We start from the raw sequence: 14,513 nt of genomic DNA, 5'->3' as shown, positions 1-14,513 counted from the left end.
TGGAGCTGCAAGTACCAGAGGTAGGAGGGAAAAACTCCAGTTCACATGAGGGTAACTGACTTCCCAAAATCCCAGACTATTTTTTTCTAGTATGCTAGTCCAAGCTATGGAATCTGAACAATAAAAATCCCCATACTCAGCTTCCTCTTTTTTCCAGGTTCTGTTCTATTTGAATACCTCAATTTAATCTCTTTCAATTCAGTTTTAATCCAGGCTTTCTACGAACTCTGGAAAGAGACGAAATCAAAAGTTTACACTTGTCCCTATTTTTAAAGTCTAGGTGTCTTATTGGATTAATACATGCTGATCCCTTCCAATCCAAACCATTCCATGGTTCTATGATATTCATGGCAAAAAAGAGAATTCCTTATAATCACAGTGTGAAATAAAATACTCTGTCTCAGTGCCATTTAACCTCACTGCGACTGAATAAAACTTCATTTAATATTTTCTGTTTATTTTATCAAAAACCTAGTATCAATTTATTCAGATAATCTTAATTTATTCTTTTCCATAAGTAAAATTCTCTTCCAAAAAAGTAATGGCTTCCTAGCTAATTAAGTAATAACTGGTGCTGGATATTAACTTAAAAAAACACCACTACCAGCCCATAAATACCATTGCTTCACATTGTCTGGTTATTAAGCTGTTTTCCTCTCATGAGTTCTCAGGTTTTAATACACCCTTAATGTACTGACTGCATTAATAAAGGGCTTAGCAACTACCATGAAAAGAGAAAACAAAAGCCAGCAATAAACCTTACAGCTGGTCCAGCTGGCAACCAAGGTGAAAGAAGCAGTTTTCCTCAGTGGAAGCATTAAATCTTGTGGGATGGTAACATCTGTACTACCCACTGCAGAATAATGAGTTCATCCAAGGTTGCTCATCTAGCTGGAAATAAAGCACATGCACCCTGGTCTTGACATGCAGGAGGCTTCTGCCTGATTTGTGAGCCTTCATTATTTGAGGCATCAGAGGAAGCCTGTTGTCATGGTCATTTATCTCCTGTGAGTGGAGCTCAGATAAAATTTTATATGTACAGAATGACCAAGTGACAAGAGCCCTGGCTGGAAGCAGATGATAGATCACCTTCCTCCGGGCAATGCCAGGCAGCTCATATTTACAAGAAAGAATCAAAATGAAAACAGGATCAAAACATGTAAAAACAAAGAAAACATAGTGCTTTGCAGAATGGGGCCATTTCAAAGAAGAGAGGAGTTTTGCTTTAATTCTACAATATTTTTTCAGGCACTGAAAATCACAGACATTTTCTATTATTTTTATTGTTAAATATTCATGCATATTAGTTTGGGCTTTTTTTTTCACCTGTTTTTATGAAATTGAGTGTTTGTGGGAAGTTTACAACACATTAAAGATGTATAAGAATAAAGTGAAATAGTTTATATCATAAATGAGAGATCTGCTTAAAGGGAGAAAAAATGTTCTGGAATATCCACAAAAGCCACTATTTTAACAAATCTCAGACTATAGAAATAACTAAAGCCATCACTTTAATTAGTCTCAAACTATAGTCATAACTCTGTTGTCAACAGGAGGTAGAAAAGAAGTTCTCACCCAACGTCCAAACCAAGAATACCATCCTCTCTTTTCCTGCAGAAAAAGCTCTGGTGGTACTTTCTCCTTGTGCAGAAGGGGGTTTTCATGCCAGCCTGCTGCTTTGCAGTTGTACAGCATGTGAGGCAGTGGGAATGAGCATCCCCCACCCTGCCTTCACCCACAGGATTTGTGACCCATGAACTGCGCACAAAGGACTCGAGGAGCGAGAGCCACCCTCGGCTGTTAAGTAAGAAAAGGAGTCAAGTGAATGCAAATGTGAATTATATAGTAATTATAATATAAATAGGGCCCAGAGATTAAGCCTGTGCATGCTTTCAAACAGCAGAAACTAATTTAGGCTTCATAAGCCTCAGGAAAAGTTCCAAAAGGTCACAGTTTGCCTGGAAGCGCTAATTACAGCCTCCCGCTACCGCGTACACAAGAAGCCGAGGTTGTGGCAATCATCCTTGTGTGGGAAACCATTCTGGTCACAACAGATAACACTCCCCCAGTGACTGGGATGTGAGCAAGCCCTGGGAATGCCTCTCGGGCCCCAGCACGCTGCTGTGCCCGTTTAACATCCCGCTGGGTGGCAACCTGCAGGCGCATGGCCGGGGCACGCCTGGTTCCTGCAGGCCCCGAGCACATTGCAGGGCACCCAGCTGTGCTTGGACATTATCTCTGTGTTCCTGCTGCATCCTGGCTTTTGTTAGACAGGCGTTTTGGGGGTTTGGCCAGGACACCTGGCTTGGGTGGTCACACAAAGGTAGAACCACTTGGGTTCTATCCCACGATAGATCTTGGCTGTCTTGGGTACCCTGCTCTACCTAGACAGACACTACTGTGGTGAGACCCCCAGAGCACACACTGACAAATATTGGTTTTCTGCCCCTTGCTGGAGACACAGAACCCACACAAGGACAGATCAGGCTGTTCACAAAACCCAAACCCCCAGGACCTGCACATCAAGAAACAAGTAGCGAAAATTTATGGTGAAGCATGCTATACCTGGTGGGATTTAAAAAAAATATTACAACTGTGTGGACTGATGAAAAACATATCTTATTTTTGAATATTATAGAATATAGATACCATTCTACTCTGGAGTGAAGCAGTAATAGACTGCAGTCATTAGGTGGCCCATAAAAAATTTCCAAATGATGCTTGGGGTAGTCCTCCTGTGCAGGGACAGGGGTTGCCTTTGATGATCCTTGTGGGTCCCTTCCAACTCAGGGTATTCTATGTTTCTATGATGATGAAATCCTCACTGAGCTTCTCTAAGATATTGAATTTAGAATTGTCCACTCTCATCCCCACCTCAGCCACTTGGTCCCATGCCAGCATGTCCCACTCCCTTGCAAGAACAGAAATGTTTGTAAAATCATCCAGTAAAGCAGCAGAACAGCTTCTAGAACTTCTGATCCCAGCAGAAAAAAAAAAAAAAATCATTTTATTTTCATTTAGTTCAGTTCCTGGGCCCAGCTCAGAGTGAGCCTGTTTGTGGCACAGGCAGCAGATTGCTGAAAAAGCCCCTGAGGTGGACAGAGAATAGATCTGCACTGACTTTGTCTTCCAGTCCTTGTGGACAGGCAGTGCTGTGTTCCTCTGAGACGTGCTGAGGAAAATACAATGAGGAGCTCAATAGGGGGTTATTGCATTTCACAGTAAGGTGAGGTGGGGCCCAGGGAGGCACAACCTGTTGGGACAGCAGTGGAAACAACCTTCCCCTGGGTTTTCCCATGGCAGTTATTGCTTATGGTGTCAGCAGTAAAGAAAATATTTTAAGTGGGCTCTCAGCTTTCCCTGATGTCTTCAGAGCTACTGGCATGACTACATGGAGCTGTAGCCTCCAGCTGGTGCATATCCCAGCAATAAAATCCAGGTATCAGCTTTTCACATTTGTTTAAACCTAGATGTGCCTTTTGCACCTTTAAATATCCATAGGCTCTTGACTCGGTTAATAAAACCCATTTTCAGTGCTAATAGTTATTTCAGCGTCCAATTAAGTCTCTTTAGAGCTCAACAACTTAATTTATCATGGTATTTGCCAAAGGTCACCTGCCAAGCTCTGGCCCTCTTAACAGGACCAGCTGCACTTAGAAAGCATTTGCTTGAATTCCAGTAGGATGTGAGCCTTTCTAAGATGCTTTGTCTTTACCATGATGGGCAGTTTTATGACATTTTTAGTTGACACCATATGCTTCAGAAATCTTGCCATGAAGCAGGCTTTCTACCTAACTAAATTTAATTAGGGATTAAATGAAGGTATTTCTTCCCTTGCATTTAATATTGTTTTCAGGCCCTGGAGTGAGATATTTGTACCCACAACCACAAGATTTCCATGGTTATCTGCCAGAGATACTCCAAGTCACCATGGTCTTATTATCTGGGGAGGTTAAATAGGATCTTCAGCTTCTTCATCTCTCAAAAGCAAGAAGAAGAGTTTCTATTATTTTAATTTGGGCATTATGGGCAGAAAACCCTCCTAATGGAATATTACCCCAGTAGCATTTGAGAAGCAAATTGTTTCTCTGTTCAAATCCTTCTAAGAAGCTCAGTGGGTCCCTATCACCCACAAGGAGCAACTAGCACACACATCCACGTCTGAAGACACTCCAAGTGAAACACAGCCACAGGAAGATAATTCCCCTTGCAGCTGCACTGGGTCTCCCAGATCCTGATAAATCCCAGTGCTGTGAAAACACAAAATGATGTGCTTTAAGCCAAAATGGGTTGTTACATTTTCCATATCTGCTTTAGTGGTGCTACAACTCAAACCCCAATCCCTGGTTCTAGATCCCTGCCTGTCTCTAAAGGCACTGAGTGTGACATTCACATTCTCTGGAGAGAGAGACTTAATTCTGTCTCTCAGGAGAAGCACAGAGAGAAGAGAAAACAATCTTTATCTCTGCTCCTTTGTTTTCCCCATGTGGTGTGGAAATTGTTTACCTGCAGTGATGGCTGGGTTGGATTCTGGTGAAGGTTTTTTGGGTTCAGTGACCAATGGGATTCAGCTGTGGCTTGGACTTAGCAGAGAGTAACGAGTTTGTTAGTTAGGTAAGTAAGAAGTAAGTGTGTAGAATAGGATAGTATTCTGTTTAAATAGTATATTAATGTAATATAGTATAGTTTTAATAAAGCTATCCTTCAGCCTTCTGATCTGGAGCCAGACATCATCATTTCTTCCCTGAGTTGGGGGTTACTGCATTTTTTTACTGTACACTGAGGGCTGCTATGGGGGCACGGGAGGCTGGGCTTGCTGGAGCCCTGTCCTGCAGCACACCCAGGGCTCCTCTGCTGCTGTACCGAGTTAGAGCACCCAGCACCTGGGAGGACTGGCCCTGCACTTATTGAGGCCTGTGGTGTAATTCCAGGCTCGTTATTGGGGTGCTGTTGAGACGAGGCACCACACAAATGTTTGCAGCCATGCCTTGTTGACTCCTCACTCCAGTGCCATTTAATCACTTTGCATGCTGGTTCTGTCACAGGAGTGCTCTCCTGCATACTAATGGCTGGGTTGCTGTGCTAGGAAGGTTTCTCTGCAGTGAATAGACTGAAGATTCACTGAAGCTTTCAAAACCATTCTGGAAATTTATCCATCTAGGAGCTCCTATGCCCCTTATTGTCACTGCATATCTGAGCACTGCAGTCAGTAATACAGGACTTCATTTTCACTACACCTCTAGGAATCTGGAATTACAAGACCTGCTTGAGCTCTCTAAAGGAGCTTGTGACATCAGGAAAAAACTAAATCCATGTGTCCTAACCAGCATATGATGGCTGGTTAGGACTTCTCAGAGCACTGTTAGCAAATGTGTCTTTGAATTCTCCATGTTTGGATGTGGGTCAACAAGTTAAAGCAACTATAGTAAAAACCACCTGTTTGTAAGTGTATGTATCATAGGTATACACATCCAACTCAAGGTTTAGAGAATCCAACAGTACTGTACAAAAAAATTGATTATTTTGTAACAGAAAGGAGAACAAAGAAGCAATCCACCTGCTTTTTGCAGATATATTTGCCTAAATACGGAGCTGTTTTACAGCTCATAAATAGCCCAATCTATTCAGGGAAGAGCCAATGTTTACTTCCATCATATCTTGCGCTGATGTTTAGTTGAGCATAACAACTGCTAATTGCAATCTGGTTCCAGGGATTTTATTGATGAGACTGTGACATGCAACATTTCTATGTGATATTTCAGGCAATACATGGGCAATGTAGAGAGGTTTAAAACATTGCTTTATGTGCGTGTGCCTTGTGAGTCATTGATTTACATTCTGCTTGTCCGTGGCTAGTAAAAATAAGCTTGTCTCCAGATTTTCCATTGCTTTCCTGGGATGGTAGGTCTGGCCCAAATGGCACAGGTTAAAAGGTCTGATTAAATGAAGGAACTGAGGAAGATGTACAAAGAGGTTCATTATTCTCCTGCCTGAAGGCATGAACCAACCTCTTATTGCAGAAGCTGGGCAGACACGTCCCTGATGGGTACATTATTGCAAAAATCCTGAAGAGGGTTAATTATCCACCATCCACAATGGAGACAGGCTGCAGAAGGAGTCATATTTCTGGTCTGTTCCAGGAGTCAGTGCTGCTTTTCCTTGGAGCACTGTCTTGCAATATGAAGATGGAAATGGGGGTCATGATACTTGACTCCAGATGTGTCCACAGGCAAGCCCCTAATTCTTGCTGTGCCTCTGCTCCCCACTTGGTGAGACCATGAAAATGATCATCTGGAGAAAGGTTGCAAAAGGATTTTCATACTTTTCCATAATTCAAATTAAAAACTTAGTGCAGTATTTATTTTGTAAATACAATAAAACTTCTACTCCCTGTATTCTGATAAATATCAGTATAGGATTTTCCTGAGATATTAAATAATATTAAGCTCTTTCTGTTGAAGGAGCCATAAATGTAAAAAATTGCTGCCAAAAATATCTCTGTGACATGGCCCCCTGATTTTGATGGAGTAACTAAAGAAAAATGCGATTTGATTCATTCCAAATGAAAGAAAAATGTCATGATCTTTTGTCCTGAGGCAGAAAGGATTCAGACACTTTTATTCACAAAGTCTATATGAGTAGAATCCCTGGTTTTTTTGATGAATGTTACATTCAAAATTTTCACAAGAGTGATATTTTAAGCAATTTGCATGTAGAAAAATCCCCAAAGCCACTTATAAGAAGTGCAGATGAAAGAGACTGAATCCATAAGTAGATAGGCAAACCAAAGCAAAATATTATTTTATTAGAGAAATTCATCAACAAATCCATGTGATTTATTGATTTTAATTTAGCTTTTCTATGGCACACATTCATTTCTGTCTAAATCAGCTGGTAATCCCATGAGAGAATAAAATACTAGGAGATTTTCCAAAATATAAATCTCCTCAAGAAAGGTCAATGTCTTTATGCAGTAATGACATGAAGTATAGCCACAACACTAGAAACATTGCTCAGAATTTCATGTTTGCTGACATTAAGGAAAAAAAAAAAAAATCCTGGGGTTTAAATCTTGAGCTAAGCTATCCAGTGATGCTGGATGCTGAAGCTGGTGCTTCAAAAGTTTTTCCCACCCACCCAGCTGCTGGCTGAGCTTTTCTCACACTGTTCGTGGGATATGCAGCACATGAGGCAGCATTTATGACCCAGTTTTCCTACTTTTCTGACCACTCCAGCTCCATTAAAAGTTCCCTTGCCCAGGAGTGCTAGTCTGTGATTTTTAGTAAAAACCCTCCCCATGTTACTAAAAGAAAGCAGGAGAAATGCTGATGAGCAAACACTGACTGGGTTTAGAGAGATGGCACTGGTCAAGGACATGAGCCTGGGTTTGGATCCTGGTCCCAACAAGCACAAACGCTTCCCCTAAAGCAGTCCCCATCAGAAAACACCAAGTTCACTCAATGGATTTCACAACTCAGACACACCCACATTAAAAATCTGTCTGTGGTAAACTCCAGAAGCACCAAACGTTCAGACTTCTGTCATCTTGTGTCCACATTAGTGGGCAGAACAACCTGGATACCTGAAAGGATTCCAAACCAGGGTTTGGACTCCCCACAGTGGAAGGCTGAACCTTGTTAAATCATGCTCTGGGCTCTTTGGTGCTAAAATATGTTTAAAAGCAAAGTCAGGACAACCTGCCACAAAGCAGAGCCATATCATTTGATGAAACTTGGTAGTGAAAATCTTTACAGACCCCAGCAAAATTCTGGAAAATAAAACAAATTTGGAAGAACAAAAGGACTTTTCAAGGCTCAGCATAAACCTATTAAGTGAAAACAACAAGTGATGCTCCTAAGTGTTCCCATCTCCAGATGGTGTTTCCAAGTTTCACCAAGAGGGAGTAAAGAAGATAATTAAATTCCCAAGAAACAGTTTAAGGGCCTGAGAAGTTTATAGCTACCTGCTGCTTCTATACAGAAAAAACTTGCAGCACTTGTCTTTAAAACTCATAAAAGCACAGACAGAATGAATGAATGTCCAATAGCGTGAGAAACATGACTCAGATCATCTCTAATTTGGTTGTGCTGCTCCTCCATTAGTATGAATCACTCTCAAAGGAGATCCTTAAATTGCAAAGTTTTTTCTAATCAGTGCTTTTGTACCACTTGTTATCTGTGAATAGGATTGAAACACGATTTTTTCTGGCAAGATGTAAGAGCAATAAATCCTATTTTTAAAGATTTCCCAGGCCTATAGGCACCCCTCAGTGCCTCAGGGACAGTACTGCAGTTACAGAGGTGTTGTCATCACTGGCTCGGAGGACACACATGGGGAAAACCAGATAAATTCCTTTTGTACTTGTTCTTTTGGTATTTTATCAAGCACAGCTCAGTTGCAACATAACATTTTGCTCCACAGCTGGAGAGTTACCTGCTAGGAAAGGCAGAAATTACTTCATTTCTGTTACCTGTCATTACTGATCTACAGCATCTAGGCAAAGCTGCTGAGATCCACTGTGCCAGGGAGAACAGTGCCAGAGAGGAGCCAAATCAGGTGACAATATTTTAACATTTTTCTTAAAATAATCTGTTTTCTTCTCTCCAAAGACAGAGACAGCTTTAAAGTCATTTGGTCTGCACAAACTGACAAAAAAAGCTAGCAGTCAGACACAGACACAGCTTCCAGCAGAGATAATATTCAAAGAGACAGGATAAATAATAGTGTTTTTTGGCATTTTGGAACAAAACAATCTTATTGTATCTGGAAGAGGAGGAAGGGCTATAGAAGAAGATAGTTCCCTGTTCAGTGTAACTGAACAGGGAGCTAAAAGTAAAAGCTGTTTCTGCCTTAACTGGTCACTGATGGAAGAACAACACACAGGGTAGTGGCCAAAACACTTCTCTACCCCCAGCAACCATGTCAAGTGTGAGACAAACCTCCCCTTAGCCCTTGTTGCAGCCCTCTCCCCTTCAATTTCCTTTGTGACATCCCTAAAAATGATCAATCCCTTCTTGATAATGTATGATTACGGAGAACTTTAATTAGCAGGCTGGTAGGCATCCCAAGAACAACACTGCCCTCCCCCCATCATTTTCACTGTGTACTAAATGTCATTAATTGCAGAGATGTGTGCACAGGCCAGAGTCTTCCCCTCTAGTTCTCTTGCCTCAGAAGGCATTAACCCTTTGTGGGGAAAACCCCACCTCCCCAGGGCCAGGATGAGCCTATGGATGAGGTTGGTTGATGGAGAAGGAGCAGCTTATGTAAAGGATGCTACGGTGCCACAGTCTGTAATGTCAGGGACTTGAACTCCAGGTTCCAGGAAACACTTGACAGCTCTGTGAGTTCATGTCAGAGTCTCCTTTGCTTTGGAATGACCCTGAGATTGTAAAAGTCTTTGCTTCCTTAGCCCGCTGCACCCAAAGAAGGAGTCGGGAATGCTTTGGATCGCATTCTCGAGGTTGTTTATTTTTCCTTATCTATAACATTCTTTCTCTGACCTGCTGAGCTCCATCCAGAAAGGAAGCCATGGCAATCTGCCTCAAGCCTTGGGTGGCTCCCACATTATATACTCAAAACTACACGTAGTATGTTTACAGTAATGTGCCAATACCTATCATCTATGTTGGACAGTGTGTCTCTACCTTAAACCAATAGAAAAGTGTCACCATCATGCCAAGACATGGAGGACAAGAAGGAGGAAAAGGAGGCCAGGACACGCCCAAATTCCTCCATCTTGACCCCCTGAACTACATTCTAAAACCCCTTTTTCACCCAGTGTTAACTCAGCTATCACACTACTCAAACACTTGTGGCATGTAATTCCTCACACAAAATTGGCAGCTTTTCCCATGGGCTAAAATCGAAGCCACAGGTGTTTCTGACTTCTTGCCAAGGTCTCTGAGCCCCCTGCCAGGGTCTCGAGACAGCCAGGGCAGCCAGAGGGATGTCCTGGACTCTGACAAGTCCAAACGAAAGTCCCTGTGATTTTACAGATTTTTTTATGATAGTGAAGACACTGCAGCCAAAGCACCCGAGTGTCAGAGTACCAATTATCCTGTGACAGAAAGGGCTGCTTCCCTTGCTTTCCCCATGAACAGCCTCATTAGGAGTGGAGTTTTAATGGCGCTGGCTGGTTGCACTGGGACAGATAAAAGGAACCACTGGAGACAAAGTGTACCTATGCACAGTGGAAATAGTAAAACACTGCACAGTTGACTACAGGGGTAGTAATTGATAGGGCTTCATCCTTCAGAGAAGGAGCTATCACCTAAAAATAGGCTTTAGTGCTTTACTGGCTGATGTCATTCAGACTTGCAACCTATGTGTCTGAGTCCCACTCAAGAAACAGGAATAAATTTCTTCCTGTAGCCAAAACTTGCAGTTTCTTATCCTTTTTTCAGTGAAATTGAAATTTCCATCCCATTTCAGATGAGAAATATCCAACCTCAATTAAATTTATGTATAAAATAGCAAACCACTTCCATCCAGATTTTATTTCTGTTTATCTTAGAGGGAATCAGTAGAGGTGCCTGTGCTGCTTTATGAGAAGAGGCAGAAGTATAAACCCATATTTTATGGTGGAAAGGACAGTAGGAGTGACCTTGGTCAAGCAGATATTGCTTTTTCAACCGTGTCTAGAGGAGATAATCTAACAGCAGTCTGCAAAGCATCATGTTTCCTTAGATCCTGCTACAGTAATTCAATCATGAGCATATAAAATTAGATGAAAAATAAGGTAACTAGCCTTCTGGGACCGACTGATTGCAATAAACGTTGCCTCCTGACAGTAAGCATTACACTGTCCTCTTTCAAGAGAGGTTACCTTCTATTGCAGCAGCTGCTCTCATTTCAGCCTGTGCCAGGTAGCAAGGCTGTTAAATGTATTCTGCAGGACAGCAAAAAATCTTTAAAGGAAATTATATGTTGCCTTTAAAGTACCAAAAGAGCGAGAAGAAAACTTCCAGCTCTTGACCTTTGGGATAAAATGAGCGATGCCAGACCTTTCTTGGGTTTTTGTTTGTTTGTTTGTTTGGTTTTTTCCTTTTAGGGAATATATTTTCCCTTAAGCCTGCCTTTCATTTAAGTGCCACAAAATATTTTATAAGCAATGATTGATTGCTCAAACCTTGCCATCCATTATAGAGAAGTTCAGCTGCGCCACAATCATGTCTGTAGCCCTAAACTCAATGAAATGTGTGACAGAAAGTCACAAAGGAAGGGATAGAGTGAAACTGAGGTATGGTACAGGTTATTCTCTGTCAGTACAGAAATTTTTTCAAGCCATAAATATTTGTCCATGTGTTTGTTCTATGGACAGCTGAGAAAATACAAATTTTTAAGCTATTACAGGCTTGATTACAGTAAAATAATTTAATTTAGCTACCTCCAAAGGTATATATGGGGCTGACATTGGGTACACCAGTGATCACTATGAACACACATTTTCATGTCACAGTCACAGAATAGACAGCAAGACCTGAGCTCTGGATGCTTTTATACATATTGATATATTTTATACATATTATGGAAATTTATGTATTGAATACATATTTAGATACAAATTTATGCATGTTAGACATATTATGAAGAAAGCACTAAAGAGCCACAGGTACTGTCTGCCACTGTCTGGTTGTGAACATCGTCTCCAACTGTGGGGAATTTTTTGGGGGGAAAGTAGAGATAGGAACTCCTGGCAGAAGCCCTTGGGGAGCAGACATTGTGAGACAAACTCTTGTTCACCCTGGTGGGCTTGCTCTGTCTGCTGGATAAGCTACAGGATCTGCAGGGTCCCTTGACAGATCCTCATCCAAGGGCTTTTCCTTTTTTATATTCTATGTGCATGTGAATAAATAAGATTTTCTGTTAATCTAAACTATACTAGAGCACGACTGCTTGTGAGGAATAACTCAGCACCCTGAGGAGCTGAGGCATGGCCAAGGTGTGGCTAAGCAGTCTGAGGAGCTGTGGAAATGGAATTGTCCTATTAGTGGATCCAGGTGATTCTCCATGAAACCACAACACCTATTTAAATGACCAAAGTCTGATAGGATGATATTTTTATTCAGAAATCTGTACTTCAGCCAGAACAGAGGTTTCCACTGACCTGGCTCACATCAGCTGCAGCAGGAACCAAAGGGAGCTGTCCCTGCTGCAAGTGCACCCATAACCTGAAGTTTGATGGATCCTACATGAAAAATGCCAAAAAGAAACGTGGCTCCTGTTCTCTCCTGCTTGAGAGCAAATAGGTTGAAAGATCTCCCACTTTAAGCCACGTAAATAAGGAATAACTACCAAATGCAATGGACTGATATATTAATAAAATCTCTGAAAATGGAAATTCTATCTAGATTTCTGTATTTGCTCATGTATGCATATTTTCTGTAAAGTTATCTGAATGGAGACACCGAGATGAGCTTCACAGATGAAGCTGTGCTGTATTTGTGCTACAGTGATATTTGAGGATTTAGTCCTGAATAGCTAAAATTCAGACAAAGGTATATTCAGTAGATGGAAATACAGCTAATCCTAATGACCTTATAATTGAGTTATTGTTTACAGCAGCTGAGAATCAGACCCATAGTTTATTATGCAAAATAATCTTGTGTACTGGATTAATGTACATACTAATAAAACTCATTAATCTCTTCAGGTATCACTGCAGGTTTTTGTGGATGAGATATAATGTAATCAAACCAAATCACCTCATAACTGTTGATAAGACCCTTTAGAAACCTTAATCTTATTATTCACAAATGCTTCTAATTACAGTAAAACAATTATCTTGGTGCAAGGAAATGGACAGTCTCTGGTAGCTCCTGACAGATGTTCTTGAAATGAAAACAAGAAAAGAAATAAACATGGTTTTTCTTTTAAAGGGAGGAACTTAGTAAACATAATATTTACTACAGCACTGAATGTTATTGACAAATGACACTTCCCTGCATATGTCTGCCATAACTATAAATTCAGATTTACAGGTAAGCCCATGAAGTTAATTAGTCCATTAAATTAATTACTATATTGTCCTGTTAATGGTCTTTTTTTTTCTGTACTGTGTTGACAGACAGATATTCTTTTTAATACCTTTAAATGCCTCTGACGTGCAACCTATCATTTCCTTCCAGGGGAAAAACATGTTTTTGCAATTGTCACAGTCCAGGTATTTTACTTTATATAAACCATCCTACTTCTTCACTTTATCTTGATTATTTCCCATTTTGCCACCTCAAATATTCCTTTCTTACCCTTGGTACTCACCACAAAGAGTCAGTGGCAGCAGTGGATAGTTGGCACTCAGAGGAGGGGCAGCCCCTGATGTCCCCTGCCATGGGCACCACCATCCCAGATTGCTCAGAGCCCCATCCAACCTGGCCTCAAACACTTCCAGGGATGGGCCATCCATAACTTCTCTGGGCAACCTGCTCCAGGGCATCATCACCCTCACAGCAAAGAATTCCTTCCTAATATCCCTTCAAAACCCACTCACTTCCCTCCCGGGCTGTTGAAAATAACGAATTTCTTGTTTGTTTGATGCTTTTCAAGCCTTTTTTAGAGGACATGCAGCCATCTGAGCAACTTCAGTTCCAGGATGACTGGTGTGCATGCATTTTGTGTACCATTTTGGAGAATTAAGCAGAATTAAATTATACAGGATTAAGTTTTGTGAAGTTCTGCATTCCGTCTTAACAGAGCTGGAGAAAACTTCAATGACTCTTCTCCTGAAATGCATCTTTAGCCTCTTGGACACTCTCAGGCATTTTCAAAACAGGAAATCCCTGTTGGACCTGCAGATTATGCCAAGTTAATCTATGATGGATGAGCAGGGAAGCACCAGATATTCTGTACTCACATTCTCTATCAGGAACATTTCTGTAAGCTCCCTTTCTGGCAAATTGTCTTCTTGCTGTAACTTACTTTAAATCCCTCTGTTCACGGTATTGCTTGATGTATCTGGCACTTAGTCCCAGTCATTCACAGTCAGCCCCACCTTGATGGTTTCTCTCTCACAAATTTTCTGATGTTTTATATCCTCCAGCTTTTGCTGTTTCTTCCCTTTAAGGATGCTTGTGGTGGCTAGGAGAATCTACCTCTACCTTCTGTGCATGTATGCACAGAAAAACATTGTAAATATTTGCTTTCTAGCTACAAGTAAAAACACAAAACAAAAGAAAAATGTCAAGAGTAAAGCTTTAAAAGCAACATATTCATACCCGGTCTTTCAAAGCTGACCTCAGGTCCACAGAATAAATAAATATGAAGATATCAGTGCTGGCTCCAAATCCTGCCCCTGAGGCACAACAACTGCAGTGACAGAACCCACACATACCTTCACATGTCAGCAGGAAGTATTCCAGATTGTGGCTGAAGGATGCACTGAAATAAGTGCAGTTTTCAATCAGATCACAGGACAGGCACCTCCTGTTGAAGTTCCCATTTGTGCTTGCACTGAAAAAGTTAATACAATTCCATGAAGGTCACTGAGCAAATGTTATTTGAAAGCAACATTA

General features: G+C 41.2%; 1 protein-coding gene across 5 annotated transcripts in view; it reads right to left on the bottom strand.

The window, feature by feature from the left end:
* Nucleotides 1-14,513, bottom strand: part of DPP6 (dipeptidyl peptidase like 6) — a 545,428-nt gene that overhangs the window by 22,135 nt on the left and 508,780 nt on the right. For all 5 annotated transcript variants that reach the window (XM_030264257.4, XM_030264258.4, XM_002189663.7 and 2 more), the window contains exon 16: nucleotides 14,333-14,451. In XM_030264257.4, the coding sequence (XP_030120117.3) occupies nucleotides 14,333-14,451 (119 nt within the window). The remainder of the gene's footprint in view (nucleotides 1-14,332; nucleotides 14,452-14,513) is intronic.

The sequence above is a fragment of the Taeniopygia guttata genome, chromosome 2, assembly GCF_048771995.1.
Source record: "Taeniopygia guttata chromosome 2, bTaeGut7.mat, whole genome shotgun sequence".
Classification (NCBI taxonomy): Eukaryota; Metazoa; Chordata; class Aves; order Passeriformes; family Estrildidae; genus Taeniopygia; species Taeniopygia guttata.
Note: the sequence above shows the minus strand (reverse complement) of the source record. Positions and strands in the feature narration are given on the sequence as shown.